The 17,477-nt window shown below is 41.5% G+C and overlaps 1 protein-coding gene across 7 annotated transcripts in view; it reads left to right on the top strand.

The window, feature by feature from the left end:
- LOC110949756 (protein piccolo-like) overlaps positions 1-17,477 on the top strand; it is a 32,310-nt gene that overhangs the window by 7,007 nt on the left and 7,826 nt on the right. Inside the window, exons 2-20 of one of the 7 annotated variants that reach the window (XM_051952782.1) lie at positions 195-1,762; positions 1,966-2,231; positions 2,585-3,413; positions 3,861-4,911; positions 6,733-6,801; positions 7,143-7,169; positions 8,755-8,843; positions 8,935-9,010; positions 9,112-9,237; positions 10,583-10,691; positions 10,915-10,982; positions 11,084-11,322; positions 12,805-12,852; positions 12,943-13,073; positions 14,018-14,044; positions 14,474-14,567; positions 15,326-15,397; positions 15,858-16,152; positions 16,465-16,659. In XM_051952782.1, the coding sequence (XP_051808742.1) occupies positions 195-1,762; positions 1,966-2,231; positions 2,585-3,413; positions 3,861-4,911; positions 6,733-6,801; positions 7,143-7,169; positions 8,755-8,843; positions 8,935-9,010; positions 9,112-9,237; positions 10,583-10,691; positions 10,915-10,982; positions 11,084-11,322; positions 12,805-12,852; positions 12,943-13,073; positions 14,018-14,044; positions 14,474-14,567; positions 15,326-15,397; positions 15,858-16,152; positions 16,465-16,659 (5,379 nt within the window). Of the gene's footprint in view, positions 1-194; positions 1,763-1,965; positions 2,232-2,584; positions 3,414-3,860; positions 4,912-6,732; positions 6,802-7,142; positions 7,170-8,754; positions 8,844-8,934; positions 9,011-9,111; positions 9,238-10,582; positions 10,692-10,914; positions 10,983-11,080; positions 11,323-12,804; positions 12,853-12,942; positions 13,074-14,017; positions 14,045-14,473; positions 14,568-15,325; positions 15,398-15,857; positions 16,153-16,464; positions 16,660-17,477 lie in introns of all 7 variants that reach the window. The other 6 variants (XM_051952783.1, XM_051952781.1, XM_051952785.1 and 3 more) reach the window with 6 other exon arrangements.

Here is a 17,477-nt window from a genome sequence, read left to right as displayed (position 1 = left end):
TGTGCCTACGTGTGCTCCCGCAATATTTTGGTTTTGCGTCTTGCTAGCCAAAATGACTGCAGATATGCATGTGCAACAGAAGTCTTTTAAATCCAAATTGCATGATCTTCAATTCATATACTGTGCAGTTTGTGTGTTTATAAAATTAAAATCTATTTGATAAAGTAAAATTTTAATCTTTTAACTTATCGCAGGTAAAGCACTAGACTACACTAGCAAAGCTGCTGGACTCTACCCTGCGATGACTACTGCTCCATTCTCCCAGGTCCCTGCAGCTGGATTTGGTGTAAATAGTGTTCTAAGAACCTCAGATGGAATAGTTTACTCCTCTGTTGCTGCCCCAGTTCCATCAACATATGCAATTACAACTCAACCAGGCTCTATCTTCAGCACTACCTTAACACCTACATCAATAGTCCAGAACCAGTCACTGCCACATCCATATGGCTTCATTCCTACTACAGATCCAGGACAAATAATTCCTTTTGACACTGACCTACCTAAGGAGCTTCTACCCACTGCTTTGGCTGACATTATAACTGGCTATCCTGACATGTACTCAGACACAACCCTGGAAGCAATTGCTGCCTCTCTGGATGCCTTAGCTTCTTCTCCAATATTCCCTGGCTTGGACAACACCAAAATGGCCCAGTATCAGATGGAGAGGGAGTTCCTAGAGCTAGAGAAGCTTAAACAGCTATGTCTTGCAGAGGAGCTGGAGTGGGAAAGGCAGGAAATACAGCGTTACCGAGAACAAGAGCAGCTTATGGTGCAAAGAGAGCTCGAGGAACTTCAGGCTCTGAAACAGCAGCTTCTCCTACAACAGGAAGAGGAGCATCATGCCCACATGGTGGCCCAGCAAGAGACCTATGCTCAGCAGAAAGAGCAGTTGCAGCAAATCCAACAACTCCAACTGCAACTGCAGCGGCAGTTAGATGAGCATTATGGCACCACTGGTACCACAGGCAACCTACTAGATGCTAAGTATGCAGGAGTAGGTGACAGTGGCCAGTACTGGCCTGTCAAAGATGAATCTACAGTTCCGTCTGTTGGGACACATACAGAGGAAGATCAAAACCAGCTTAATCTAGTAAACAAGTTTCAAGCTGATCAAGACATAGGGAAAAAAATAATTGATAGTGGAGTGCAGACAGATGATGAAGACTCAGCAGAGAAGCAGCATGTGGGCAGGAGAAAGAAGAATAAGAGAAATATTGATAGCTCAGCTCAAACTGATGATGAGGACCAAGATGAATGGGATGCTCCCACAAAAGCTCGACGACGCTCTCGAAAGCATAGCAGTGATGGAAAACATGGCTCCAAAGTCTCTAGTATTGCTATCCAGACAGTGGCAGAGATATCTGTCCAAACAGACCACTCTGGAACTATCAAACGACCCAATGTCCAGATGGACACAAAGGTAGAGATCATTAAGCATATATCAGCTCCAGAGAACTCTCAGAGAGGTGGTAGTCTGAGCTGTCAGACAGACTCAGACAGAAGGCACACACCCATTGAATTGGGCTACAGCACACACCTAACAGCAGACGTCCCATCGAAGTCTAAAGTTTTCTACTCCCAAGTCTCCCCCCTGTCTCCAGAAAAGTCACTTGGAGGGCAGAGAATGCTGACTGCTGACCCAACCAGATTTTCCTCTGGCCCTCGGATATTGAAGGCTGGTCAGAAGTCTTTGTCTGATCCAAAATCCCTTAGTCCTTCCACAGACGACAGGATGGGTGGATACTATGCAGACAGCTATTCTGTAAGTCACTGCAGATATAAACTGAAAAAAGCAAGCTTTCTCGTAAACATTGACAATGATATTGTGCTAATTGTTTCAGAATTACAAAAATGCTTAGAATTCAAACATATTGAAGCACTGAGCAAATTATAATGCAATTTTATTCAGAAGTTTTAATCATCATTCAGTGACTGATAGACATATGACTTATTTTTATGCTCTAGGGTCGAGGGTCTACCTCCAGTACAGGTAAGAAGGTAAAGCGGACGCTACCAGACCCCCCTCCTGAGGATGACTCTTTGACGGGACGGTCAGGCTACAGCACCAACTCTGCTCGCCGCCGCCTTGCCCGCAGTACAACAATGGCACGGGCAAAGATTCTGCAAGACATTGACAAGGAGCTTGACCTGGTGGAGAGAGAATCTTCTAAACTTCGCAAAAAACAGGCTGAGCTAGATGAAGAGGAAAAGGAGATTGACGCCAAGCTACGGTTAGATGCTACAAAGTTCATAGCAACACATTTTAGAATACAGATTTACCCTTTTGTTCATGACATTATTTCATTAACAAATAATAGCAACTAATTCATTTGTAATAGTTTGATTAAAACCAGTGCATTTGCATTTTCCATCTCATGCAATCATTATTCCTAATTTTTCTGCATGATTCCCTTCTCACCTTAATAGCTTATGGGCTAAAAGGCTGCCTTGACAACACTCAATGAGACCTCTTCACACTCACACATTGTAACAGGTACAAATGTGTGAGAAACCGGAACATTATGTTAGAAGAACTGTTAGTGCTCAAATTGTAAAACAGAATGAATTTCTTCTACTACTCTAGGTATCTGGAGATGGGTATCAACCGCCGTAAGGAGGCCTTGCTGAAGGAGAGAGAAAAGAGAGAGAGAGCTTATCTCCAGGGGGTGGCGGAGGAAAGAGACTACATGTCAGACAGTGAGGTTAGCAACATCAGAGAAGCCAGGGGAGATGGCCTTGAGAGACCACGGACGGCTCCCCAGTCGGAATTTGACCAATTCATCCCTCCACAGACAGAAGCTGATTCACAGTACAACACATTAACTAGTCCCTACTCTCACTATGCTCAGTATGTTCCCCAGACCCAAACCACCAGCCACTACACCCAACAGAACCTGTATCAGCAGCAATCCCTTTATCATCAACAGGTGTCTCCTTACCCAACCCTATCCCTCTCCCATGCCCAGAGTCAGCCTAGCAGCTACCAACATGCTTTGCTTTTGCAGCAGGGAAAGCAGCGACAAACAACCCTGTCAGATTTAGAGCCTAAAATCACCACCAACTATGAGGTGATACGCAACCAGCCTCTGCTCATTGTGCCAACCTCAACAGAAAGTGGGTATGGGGTGGCACACCTTGGGGGCAAGTATGGCAACTTGGACTTGAGGCTAGGACTAGAGGAGAGGAGCATGGCCTCTAGTCCCATGTCTAGTATTTCTGCTGATTCTTTTTATGCTGATATTGACCACCATAATGCCAGGAACTATGTGCTGATAGAAGACATAGGCGAGCTGACCAAGACTTCAACAGGGCTGAGCAACACTGGCTTGGGTTCTGGATTCAACCTGCCTGATAAGGAGTTGTCCAAGGCAGACAGACTACTCAGGGCAGCAGAAGTCAGACGCACAGCAGAGGTAAGATTTTGCTTTCCAATTAAATTAAATTAAATTAAATTTTATTAGTATACTGGCAATTACTATTCAGACTGTCTCAAAACGGTCTACACAACTCACAAGGCCTGAATCCCCAGAACAAGCCTGAAGGTGACGGTGGCAAGAAAAAAAACATATATCAGTGTTTATGAAATTCCATCTGCCTCTAATGTGTTTCATCCTTTCAACACAGCACATATTGAAGAAACAAATCTGGAGGAGACAGACAGATCACTAGCTTAGTGATAGAATACCATTCTTATGCAGATTCTATTCACTGAAAAAGAGTTACAGATAAATATAGAATGCTTCAGTCTGTTTATGTCATTTATTACTTATTCATGATGTATATGTGGCACACATGAAATACATTTGTTAATTTGTGAGTGTAATTCAGTAAATACCCAGCAATTTGTTTTTCTCTTTTAGGTGGCAGAATTTCTAGGCTCATCCCGACTTCAGGGATATGGTAAAGGAGAAGATGACACAATGGAGGAACCCTATGAGCTGAAGCTACTAAAGCAGCAGATCAAGCAGGAGTTCAGGCGAGGAACTGAGGGACTGGAACACCTAACTGGTCTGGGCCTGCCCCAGTACCTTCCCAGTGATGGCAGTTTTCGCCACTTCCCTAAAGGAGAGAAATATAGCATTGGCAGGCTCACTCTAGAAAAACAGGCTGCAAAGCAACTCCCAGCAGCTATGCTTTACCAGAAACAGATGAAGAACAAGAAAGCTCTAATAGACCCCAAAGCCATCACCAAATTTTCCCCTATTCAGGAGAGCAGGGACCTTGAACCTGAATTTGGCAGCTACATGGGATCTGGTGCCTCCTCTGTGTCCAGTCTGGCTGCTAGGGCTAGGTTGCTTCAGGATGAGATTACATTTGGGCTGAGAAAGAACTTGTCTGAGCAACAAAAATATCTAGGCTCCTCTCTAGGGGCCAACCTATCTGGTTCTCTTAATCTTGGGCAGTCCCTTGGACTGGGATCCACTATCAGAGCAACTGTCCAGGATGATGGCACCTACCCAAGTGGCACTCGTTCCCGCCCCTCGTCTCGCCCCTCATCTCGCCCTTCTTCTGTTTATGGCTTGGATCTATCTATCAAGAGAGATCTATCCAGTTCCTCACTTAGACTAAAGACAGAGGGAGAGGTCCTGGATGCAGCATTTGCCCCTGGAGTAGCCAGAGCAAAGCCTACCAGTTTACCTATCAGCCAAAGCCGCGGCCGTATCCCCATTGTGGCTCAGAACTCTGAGGAGGAAAGCCCTCTGAGCCCAGTGGGGCAGCCTATGGGTATGGCTAGAGCTTCAGCTGGTCCTCTCCCTCCCATTTCTGCTGACTCCAGGGACCAGTTTGGGTCTAGCCATTCCCTGCCAGAGGTACAGCAACATATGAGGGAAGAATCTCGCACACGTGGCTATGATCGAGACATCGCATTCATCATGGATGACTTGCAAGGCGCCATGTCTGACAGCGAAGGTAAATGGAGCCTAAGACTGCTGCAACAATTCGACTGTGTGGACCTGCTTGTCATGCATGCTAATGCTGATTGGTCTTACTGACTTTGTGCATTAACTGGTTCTTTCTCAATTATCAGTGTGCTCCCAATAATTATTGTTGATTGTTACTATATTCTCTCTGTCATGGTAAATGTCATATTAGATGTTTGCATGATTTTTCCTTTCTTTTTAATACTTTACTCACCGATACATAATACTCCTGGCCTGAGTTTATGTATGTCACAAATCAGTTCCATGTTTGTTCTGTGATTTCATAAGCATGCTTTTTTATTCTCTAATGACTTTTCTTCTTCATGTTTAAAGATCATTTTGAGTCTTGAACTGTGTGGTAACAGGTTTCCTATGCATGTTGTCTACATTGCATTGCCTTATTTTTTGTAAGAGCCCAATATTTATTGAAAATCTGAGCAATATATATTTTACAGTAATATTGGGCAGACTCAGTGAATGCATGGTAGATAAAACTCAGTTATTGAGATTCCAACATAAATCTTCAAAAGTGAGATAACACTATCATATAAAATGAAATATAAAAGTAAGTTTTGTGTTATGAAATGTGTTATTAAAGTCCTAAAGTATGATTTGTATAGTGGTATGCTGAAACAGACCAGGGTAATAATTAGTTGTCGTCTCTATTGTCCCTATTGTTATGCACCTCATAAACATACATCATGAAAACCTATATATGACTTATACATATATAGAAACTGCATGCATGGTCTATGGCATTTAGACTGTTACAGACAATGGTGTCCTAGCTGCAGGACAAGGACCTTTACATGAAGGTATCACAAGTTGGGACACCCCCTCCACAGACACACACAGACATGCACACACACACACTGGTATCACTGTGAGAAGTAGGTCATTACCTTGGGAAAAAATATGTTCAGCTGTTTTGGAGAGCAGAATTAAGTTTAAAGTTATACTGCTGAATCATTTTAATATACCCTATATAGGTGTTCTGCAGGTGCAACCAAGGTTTTCAAATAGTGTAGCTACTTTTCTTTAACTTCTGACAAGCCATTGACACAACAGTGTAAGAGTAATCCATTTACCAGGCTGGTTTGTACAGATCAACAGACCATACTGTAAAGCAGAGATTTTCTCTAAAGAACTACCATGCAATTAAATGCACTTTTAAAAATAACATTTAGTATCATATTACTGTGTTTCATTTATGTTGTGTTAACTGTACGTCTTTGTTTCCATAACTTTTAATTTTCTATTTGTATCTAATTTTGCATTCCTTGCATGTTATGTAAAACATATGTTTTCCATTTCCATCCTAATAAAATGAATGTCTTCTGCTTGTTGGTTGTTGTTGTGGATGTCTCATTGCTCTGTGAGATGTCCTTGTCCCCTAGTGATTGACAGCAAATATTGACATGTACTATCATCACCATAAGTGTGGGATTAGTAGTGTTGCATTAGCTGAGACAAATCTGTTTCTTTATCAATATGGAAACTATATCTGGTAATATTCAATCACATAGGTATGCTGTGTGTTCAGTAGAAACAAGTATCATTCCAAAAGATAGGTTGTTAAAGGAAAGTGGCTGTTGCAAAGACTTGCCTGATTAGGAGTAAGTTTTAGAGAATTTAGTGTCATCTACACTGATTGTCAGACAAATACCATAATGCAAGATTAGCACAAATGTTTAACAACTTCAGCTTTCCTTCTGGGCCGATTATGAAGGATCAGTATAATAAAATTCTTGTTGAGAAGGTAATATTTGTCCTGACCCCACGTAAAAGTGTCCATTTGCCTTGATTACAGCACTAAGTGAGTCCATGCTGGTTTTGAACAGAGATGATGCCAGAATCTTTCATGAAAGTATCAGACACGGTAGAGTATCTTACAGTACTAGTTAAACTTCCTGTACAGTTAATTCTTCTCATGGTACAGTGGCTCAGTCTTACAGTACTTGATATGGCTTATTTCCCCTAGAATGCATTTGATGTTTTTCATAATGCTTCTGCTTAAATTTGTAAAATGTCTGTCAGGCTTTAAATGTCAGACTTGCAGTAATTTCAAGCATGCATCTTACATTGACTACTGCTTTCAGTGCATGTGCTGAAGTATATTCACAATAGAAATCTAGTCTTAGCACAGTTCCTGTAGTTTGTTAGAATCATGAACATATGTTGAACGCATTTCTGAAAGAAACATATAACTTTGTACCCCAGCTGGAGGCCCAAACTGGAATATAGAAGGTGAGACAGCATTCCAATTGCCATGTAGTTACATAGAGACTGTACGCCTCCATGCCGCACATCATGGTTCTGAATGGTCCACTTCTGTGGTTCAGTTCGTAAACATACCAGACTCATTCTGGAATGACCCACATCTCAGCAGTATACAATACATGTCATTTAGCAGCTCTCTAGTAGTCGACATGTCAATTCCATTCTGGAATGAACCCCATCTCAATGGCACTAGATACCTTTTTATGTGTCATATAGTGACTTCCGTTATACATCATTCAGAAATGTTTGCACTGTGCTTCAGTAAGCATATATCAGACCCATTTCCAGTATTCATGTTCATGCACTAAAGAATCATGTGTATATCGTGCATAAGTGTTACCACACACACATGTTGAGATTGCTATTCACTGCACAAATACGAAGACATTTGATTCAATTCTTGTTCAACCCTGAAAATCCGTGTTGCCACTGTTTACGGATTCAACACCGTAAAACTCTTATACTGATACTAATTCTAGCTAAGAACATGTATGTCCATTTTATTCATCATTACTGTTTTACATTCCACATAGAATTAGATCAGTGGTCATACAAAGTAATTTGGTAGACTTGTACAGATTCTAGTCTTGTTGACAATCTATTGCTTTATTGCTTGACCACCAAAGTGATCCCATTTTTAATATAGCACATTTCTCACTTAGCTGAATTGTTTGATTTTTATCTCCTTATAATATTAAAAGGTTTTTGAGCCTTATGTCACAAAATGTGGCACAAGACATCCAATATCTTTCAGATGTTGCATATGCATAAAAGGTATTAGATGTCTATATGATGAACCTTTGGTGGATTTACAGCACACTGCACTCATAAGACCTCAGGGTGACATTATTATAGCACACTTCACACTTGTATGGTCTTGCATCCTATACCATAAGCTAGAGTGGGAGGTAAGGACTTAGACAATGTATAATTACCTATCCCTCTTCACCAATTCAGTAATTTTTATCTAAAGATCTTAAACTACCAACTGTGTGGAAATGATTTTCCCTATACACATAGAGTTATGGGACAACTCCAACCCACAATTATTCAACATAATGTAGAATTTCTTTAAACTTTTTTGACAACAGTGTTTTATATTCTAGAGCTATGAAAATATGAAGAAGAAAAAAGCGTTTGTATTCAGATGGGGAGCACTGCATGATATCAAAAGCATGCCGGACTTTAAATGCTTTAAATGCTGCAAACTTGAAAGTTACTCATCTTTCATTGACTGTTTGCAGCGATCATTTGACCTCACAGACGTTCTGGATAGGATAGGATGGAACAGAGTTAATATGTCTTTGCTTTCCCCTATCCAGTGCGGACAGATCAGAGATCTTCCTGCATTTTAGCAAATGGGAGTGGATGTGTGACACAAACTTTGTGATGCACACTAGAAATGATTTTTAAAACTCGATTGCTAGATAGATCTCTGTCCATGATCATATTTAAAGCAGAGATTTGTCAAGCTATCAGGAATTCTGTCGTTAAGTGTGTATTTGTGTGTGCATGGCTTTCTGATGACCTTTTAATACACCTCCTTGTCTAGCCTACCACTTGAGGAGAGAGGACACAGATTGGTTTGATAAGCCAAGAGAAGGCCATCCTCAAAGTGGAAGCATGTCAGACAGGAGACAGGTACGGCTCAAGCGTCTAACATTTAGTTTCACCCCATGTTTACTGCAATGAAACCTACTTTCTTCATGCTAAGCTCTTAAATTTCTCTCAGATGAAACTGGTCCCTTATGCCTTCCCTCACACTCGCATCAAGCTTAAGAGAGACTTGAAGGACACCAGTGTGTCAGGTATGAACACAACACACCGACATCTAATACGAGGATTAGGCACTAAAGATTTTTCATCTTTCTTTTTCTAATTAGGATTTGCATGTTTGTTTTCACCTCAGGGAATGGACTTGGGATCCGTGTGGTAGGTGGAAAGGAGATTCCAGGGAGCCGTGGAGAGATTGGAGCTTACATTGCCAAGGTTATCCCTGGTGGTGCGGCTGAGCAAACAGGCAAAGTTGTGGAGGGTAAGAGGAGAATGAAGAAGAAAAAAAGCTCTGAGAGATTAATGGTGTAAACATAAACCTTTAAACTAAACTGTTAATTTAAGGGCAGCGTGTGCCTTCAGTAAATCTTCCTGCGTGAACCACTGAATTTCAGATGGAGATGTGAGAGGCTGCTGAAGCCTTCTGTGCGCTGATCTGTCATGTCTCATTCTCTGACACGTCACATATAAAGACAGAAAACTCACCCTCCTCAACAGTGGGCTGTGTTAGTCATTTGACTATATTTAGCATTGTAGACACACAAATACATACAAGCAAGCATAGACAGCTGCACACAATGATTAGCTTCATGATCCTTCAAAAACCACTTCTTAATTTGTACTTTAAGCTACTAGAATTGTCAAATGATAGATGTTTATTGTTTAGACAGAGTAGAATTCCCTTAGTATATTTTAATGACAAAATTGGTTCTAGTTTCTCTCTTTAGTGGCAGTTCCACCATGGGGACTGGATAATACATTTGTTTTATGTCTGATGCAGTTTGTTCTTTTGTGTTGAAAAACTAAGACAGAAAATGTTCAACTGTGTTCTCTTTTATTATAACTGTTGTGGTAATAAGGAATGAAACAGTGGTCAGGCTGACTGCTTTACCTTCTAGTGCGTACTGAATTGTAAATATGCAAATGTGATGTTTACGTCTCAGTGGAAGAGAACAGCAGTGGAACGTGCCTTCAGATGCAGCGTGAAATAAAGTAGGGGAGGATATGTATTGTATATAGACAGCAGATGGAATAATCTAAATAAGCACTGGCTCATGCAGAAGGATATGAACTGATTAATTCACGCCTTTATTGTTACAGCAGCTGGGGAGTTGCTTCTTAAGCAGACGTCTAATATGAAGGCCAGGTTTCAGCTGTGTGAGTGAGGCCTTATATAGTTCTGGATTTGGATTGGAAGTTTCAGTTTGCTGTACACTCATCTTTGTATATTTCAGCACTAATATACACATCTTATTTCACTTTTCTTATTTGGTTGCAGTGCATTTAGCTCGAACATTTCATTTCAAATGAAATTAATCTGTGTGAGCCAAAACAAATGCGACCATCTGCGAAACTCTTGTTTCATGCTGCTGTGCTGTGTAATTCAACAATAGCATAATGTCAAAGTCTACATACAAACCAAACTGAGAATAAACTATTAGACTGTTCTGTAATACAACTGAAATTACTTCTTTATTACTTTTGCTGTGTGAGTATGAAAACTGCTCTAGAGATGAGGTAAAATGCATTTGCTGACAGGATCAAACATATTAGTGATAACACCCCTCTGTCTCTGAGTCTGTAAGCTTCCCTTTATCATACCACAGGAATGCAGGTGTTGGAGTGGAACGGGGTCCCTCTAATGGGAAAGACTTACGAAGAAGTGCAGTGCATCATGGGCCAGCCATGTGCAGAGGCGGAGCTCTGTGTGAGACTGTGAGTAACATCTGTCATCATTTATCCCTCTATCCCACTGAAACTCCTACATATTTAGTCGCAATATGGTAACTCTGCACCCAAGAACACCTTATCTCCTCCCTTCTTTCCCTTCTATTCATTCCACATTCCCCTCATCTGTCGAATATCACTCTGTGACTAATTACTGCTAAGATACACTGGTTGTTGTTCCATTATGAATTTCCTATATGGATCCAAACAGCGACCTTAATATGCTGTCTGACCCTGAGCACCCACAAGCCCTGGAGCACCATGTCCAGCTTAAGGCTGGTATGTACAAGGTTTTGTTGATATGTCTGCATGTATGCATGTGTCTGTGTACCTACTTCCCATAGTCCAATGTGCATTACTCTACACATTTGTCTCAGTAGGTGGGCAGCGTTCTCCTGGGGTGGATCCTAAGCAGTTGGCTGCAGAACTGCAGAAGGTGTCCCAGCAGCAGGCTCCTGGTCTGGTAGGGGCAGGTGTTGGACCTGGAGGTTTAGGCGTCCTCTCTGCTTTGGAGCGTTCTGCCCTCCTTCACTCGGGCACCGGATCAGCAGCTTCCAGTGGGGTGCCAAGCCCTGGTCAGCCTGCATCCCCTGCCATAAACAAGAAACAGCGACACAAGGTGTGACTTACTAGCATGCTTTCTGCTGGCTCATGTCAGACACAGTCTTCACTGTCAAGTAATAATTTCTCTCTTTCCCCTCATTGAGGTACTGCCTTGTTGCTGTTGTTTGTAGACCCTATGAGTCACCCCAAATCATTCGATAGGCTGACCCTTGTTCCTATTCTGCTTATCTCAAACTGGGGCTGTAAGTATTTAGGCTCTCTCTGTACTTGATATGGCCCTGAGAAAGGCAGATGCTGTGAAGATACATGCTGTACTAAGACATGACCTGGTTATGATTAGATATTGTCTAGTTGACCTTCTTGAGCAGACAAGTTGTCTCTACAATGGACTGTAATCTGACTGTGGCTTTCCTCCCAACTCCCTACATACCCAAGGTCGAAGAGAACTCTCAGAATTGATGGTGGCAGCGCTCATATGAACGTATGGCTTTGTTGTATCACTTCTCCTGACATCAAACCTAACTCTCAACCGAAGTCATCTGAGTCTCCAGAGTGTCTCTGTGTCAGCCTCCTCAGTCTTCTCTCAACATCGCAGAATTTCCATAACATTCACAACTAAAGAGAAGAGCCTATATGACTGTAAGAAGAAATAGAAAGAGAGTACATCTAGTTCATATGTCAGAAATTCAATTCATTTCAGCTGAGCTTTACATATATATAGCAAGACTTCACAACATATGTCACCTCAGGGCACTTCACATAGGAAGGTCAAGCCCTTTACAATATCATATTATTGAAAGAAACTCAACAAATGCAACAATTTCTGAAGTAAACCCAGGAAGTATAGTCTTAATGAATAATGCTATGAATTCATTATATGCTGCAGGCTGAGGAGCCCTGTGTGATCCATCATGCACCTTAGCTGCTGTGATTTGATTAGTGTTACATCATACCACAGAAGCAAGGGTTGCATGTGAAGATCAAATGGTGTGACTGTTCATGAGAGAATGAATTGCCAATTATAGCAGAACAAGGAAGCTGTCTGATGCAGTTCATGACCTGCAAACGGCCATCCTTTGCGAATGAAAAGGGCAAAGTATGCATAAGGGCTTCATTATAACCAAAAATATGCATGTCTGGCAGAAAATGTGAAATAGTGTAAATAAACTGCATTTGAACTTCGGAAATTGCCTAAACTGAAATAGACATTTATTTTTTTTAATGCCTAAGTACCTCAAGTAACTGATTAACCTTCTCGAACTTCACTGGAGGACTTTTCAAGTAAATTACACCACTCAGATAATCAACTCTCTCCTGCGGCTCATAGATCCGGTGAGAAATCTTGGCATCTTCTCAGCAAGGACAACCCATTCATCCGTATGCTGGCAATATATACTGCAACCCATTAAAGCTGAAGCGTGTTATAAACTTCTGAAGAGTGTTGTGAACTTTTTTTGTGCATGAGCCAGGTCAGGTTTGTCAGCATTGTCTGTGGTTGCTTGACTAATCACTGTGCTTTTATTTTTCTCCTTTTCAGCAGGCAGAGATGATGAGAGTGCCTCATCCCATCACAGGAGAAATTCAGGTAGAGAAACATACTGTAAATAAAAAAAAAGAACCCTGATCTGTAGTTTGGTTTCTCTCACAGACCCTCCCCTGCACTGTCTGCCCACAGCTCCAGATCAACTATGACAGAAACCTAGGAAATCTGATCGTCCATGTCCTGCAGGCTAGAAACCTGGCCCCGAGGGACAACGACGGCTACTCTGACCCTTTTGTCAAGGTCTACCTTTTACCTGGGCGAGGGTGAGCTCTGAATGTGTTCGAGTGCTCCCTAATGTCTGGTCTATGTCTGTCTTTCTGCTTTTGTGTCTGTCTTGTTTCTCTCCCCCTATTTTTTCGGACTTTGTATTGACTGTGTTGTACGGCACTGACTAACTACTTTAGTCTGTACGAGAGAATAACACAGGACATGATGATATGAGGCAGTCATTTTCATACATTCTGTAATTTGATTCAATTTGAGTCAGATGAATGAAAAAATGGGTGTTTTTAGACTTTACACAAAGCTGCGAGAGGAGATCTTTTATCAAGCTGCTACATTATAATGTGCCAAATTATGTGGTTATAGACCGTTTACATGAGACCCAACTCTCTTTCTTACATTTTTGACTGAAGTGAGTATTTTGGGATTGTCTGCGATGCTTCAGACATCCTCCTCTTATCTCTGTCTGTTCCACTCTCTTCCCAAGAGCCTGTGAATAGCAAGAGAAAGATCGATATAGCCTTTATCTGCTCTGTAACAATATCTGTTCTTAGATAATGACTCCATCAGGCCTGTTTATAAGGTTATACACCCTTTCTACCTACATGCTGTTTAGGTTAGAAATAAAAGCTCCTTGTGAGCACTTTGGCTCTTCGGCTGCTTCATTTGAAGAGCATTTCCAAATGCATTTGTCCAACATTAGTAGGAGAGTGCACAGCCATGCTATCTCAACAACAGTTCAAAACAGTGTATTATTCAATCACTTATGAGCCAGTAATCATCGAGTGTTTTTTTGATCTTGCGTCACATCTATTGTTTAGGCACAAAAACAGTAATACACCCTGCAGTGAATTTTGATTGCCTCAGCTCTCTATCCTTTATTGCCTTTTCTTTGAGCTCTCTGGGCTTCTCTGACTGTTTTTTGTGTTTTTGCTTTTCTTGTTTGTGATATCTGCCCTCCTCTTCCTCTTCTGGACTCCCTCAGCCAAGTCATGGTTGTCCAGAATGCAAGGTAGTGTGGTGCTGATCTTCGCTTTTAGTTGGTGTTACGTTTTTCTTCTGTAAAATGATGTCTCCAGAGTGGTTCTCCATCCTTTCGTTTGTAGCCTTTGTTGTTCGTTGGTTGTTCTGCTCTATTTCACGGTGCTTTACGAACACTTCTGTCATTGCATTTTCTCTCCATGGCTCTCACTTTTGTAGCTCTCCTCAGCTTCTATCTCTGAAGTAACTTTTAATTGTGTAAAAGCAAAAAAAACAAAAAAACATTTTGGTTTGTTTCTGGTGTTTCCGCAACAAGAGACTGACCATTTTACAAGCATCTATTCAGTCCATTTCCTGAGTATATCACAGTTTGCTGAATGTTTGCCATGGGATCAAGCAGTAAAGAGATTTTTAAATGTATTACTAACAACCTATTATTGTGAATGTCATGAATTGTCAGCGCTGATAACAAGAGAAGGACCAAGTATGCCCAGAAGACCATGAACCCAGAATGGAACCAGACTGTCATCTACAAGAACATTCATTTAGAGCAGGTACTGTTCAGACACATACGCACATAAACAACTCTCCACACAGCTTTACTTGGACAGTTACTTTATGTGCTGTGAGCCACTTTGGGCGATGCGAATGTCTTATACTGTTATACGACACTACTAGGACTCTATCCTCCTGCCTTGTCCTGAGGCTTGTTTTCAGTATTCCCGTGCAACCTCTTGTCAGCTCTACCAAGACTCAAGTTAACAACCAACATTTTTGCTCTTGCACAGTCTCTGCAAAAACAGCCTAACTGTGTGTTATTTTTACAAACAGAGTAATAGGTAATCCTGTGCTCGTCTGTCACTGTGCAAGTGTTACTGGCTAAATGGGTGCATGTGTTTATTCTTGGGCATCTGTGTTTGCTGGAAGGATATGCTGCTTGTGATAGAGGCACAAATAACAGTCTTAAAAATAGTGTCATGTATATATGTTTTGCATGTCCTCCCACATGTTACTACGTGTTTCTATACACATACAGTTGCACATATTTATGCATTTCCTGGAACCCATCAAATGTAGCTCATCATTTCCTCGCTGATTAAATGACCTTCCCAATTAGCTTGCATTAATCTACTGAGTACACATTTAGCGTGTCTGAGCTGGTGTCTTTCACTCATCCTCTGCCCACACACATGCAAACACACACACACAAACGCACACATTTCCCTCCTTCACACACAGGCACTCATATGAATGCAGAAAGCCTCTCCATAATCTGTGACCCTCTCTCCTCTTCATCCCTCTTTCCACTTAGTTAAAGAAAAAGACGCTGGAGGTGACAGTGTGGGACTATGACAGATCCTCCTCCAACGACTTTCTTGGAGAAGTGAGTGCCTTTTGGAATCTGAATCCCATATCTGAAAATGTCAAATGCATTTCGCATTTACCTCACACAAAAGGTTTTTGCCGCTTTATTTTTATTTTCATTTCAGATGGACCGACTTTTCTTGAAGCAACCTAATATTACCCTTATCTTTACCCTCTCACAAAGTGAAGTCAAGCTTGGGTTTATGCCTGCAAATCTGTATAGTCAGCAGTCCTATTTGCCTTGTACTAAATGCAGTATGCATTTAATACCCATGCATACAGTTGTTCTCTAAATACACTGTCTGCACACTTCAAAATGTGAAGCTTCTCATCTCCCTTCATATAAACTTCTTTCCTTGTTTCGTTCTAACGTTGAGTTTTGTTGTTTTTTTTCTGTTAGATTTGGTTTTAGTGTCTTGTAGCATTTTTGTTCTTTTTCTCATTGCCTCCCTTTGTGTGCATATTTATTGTGTTGTCAGGTGCTGATTGACTTGTCGAACACTGCCCAGCTTGACAACACTCCTCGCTGGCTGCCTCTGAAGGAGCAGAGTGAAAGCATTGAACACAGCAGAGCCCATCACGCAGCTCAAGGCCCTCCGGGGTCTGGATCAGGTCTGGGACATGGTCCAGGGCAGGGCCACATGCCAGGGTCTGGACAGGGGCATGGAATGGGACAGGGTCAAGCACCAGGGCAAGGAGATTTAAGTCATGATTCACCTAAAAATTCTGTAATCAAGAGCAGAAGCCATGGAATCTTCCCTGATCCAGCCAAAGGTACAATAAGCACTTCACATACATCTTTATAGCAGATCTTTAATTTCCGTAGCCCTAATATGACAGTTTATTCTATATGACTAGCTATTTGTACCATGACACTGATATTATTATCCCCGGCAGGTTTCTATAATCATATCTTGACTGTAAGTGTGAGCTGTAATTACATTCTATGTGCTTATCAACTGCTGCATGGCACAATCAGGACTGCTATGAAGCAGAGAATATTAAACACACGTTAACAGAGTGTGGATTATTTTTCATCTGCAGCTCTCTTCAGCAGTTATAACCCTTCATTTCATCATCCTCCAGACATGCAAATGATGCCTTTGGAAAAGTCACACAGCAGCCCGGGCAGCTCCAAGTCTTCCTCGGATGGGCAGCTGCGCTCCCATGGCCCCTCCCGAAGCCAAAGCAAGAGCAGCGTCACTCAGGCCCACCTAGAGGATGCTGGGATAGCCATTGCTGCTGCCGAGGCTGCCGTGCAACAATCCCGCCTGCAACCAAGTAAATCCTTCCCCTACCCATAATACACTTCCTGTGACATGCTTCCTTCTTTTTTCCTTTGCATGCAAGTTTTGTAGACATTGTTTGATGAGAACCTGAACTGCTGTGCATTCACCTCCTTAACATTTTACCTTCGCCTTCTGCTCGCCTCATCTTACTTTTGTCTGAGCACAAAGTGATCAATAATCTTACACTAATTCCAGATTCCTCCAAGTAGTCTTACGAATATAATCACGAACCAAAATGCAAGGCATATAAAAAATAGAAATAATTGAGCTGCACTGAACTTAACTTTCTATATTCTTATCTTAGTAATTCTGCAAATATTTATAAACCTGGCGCATTCTGTGCAGTAAATATTAAAATAGAGCTTTTGATATTTTCCATCAGTTTGATATTTGTTGCCTTTGGCAATGGAAGTTGATATATTGCAGTGAGCTTTTCCACAGAAGAAAACTTTTACAAAACTTATTAGTAAATGTTTGACATCAGATCCAAAACTGGAGACCCAGACCATTCTGTTTCTACATGGAGTGTGCATGAGCCAATCCCAAGCATATGGTTTCTACAGAACCCTAGTGTGGAGACCTCCATCCCCAGAATAGAAACCAGGTTGGGATGGCAATCCCTCATATGTCTTATGTCTTATGACATTAACAAGATTTAACCATGTCCATTAGTGCTTATGTGTAATCCTGAGTGTGATATCCTTGAAATGAGGAATAATGCTGTAGTTCCTTTCTGAAACAAGTTAGCAATTTAAGCATGCAGTTGCAGATTTCCCGGCTACTGTTTCCTTGCCATTGAGTACTTTGTGG

The sequence above is a fragment of the Acanthochromis polyacanthus genome, chromosome 8 (assembly GCF_021347895.1).
Source record: "Acanthochromis polyacanthus isolate Apoly-LR-REF ecotype Palm Island chromosome 8, KAUST_Apoly_ChrSc, whole genome shotgun sequence".
Classification (NCBI taxonomy): Eukaryota; Metazoa; Chordata; class Actinopteri; family Pomacentridae; genus Acanthochromis; species Acanthochromis polyacanthus.
This window is presented reverse-complemented; position numbering and strand designations above follow the sequence as displayed.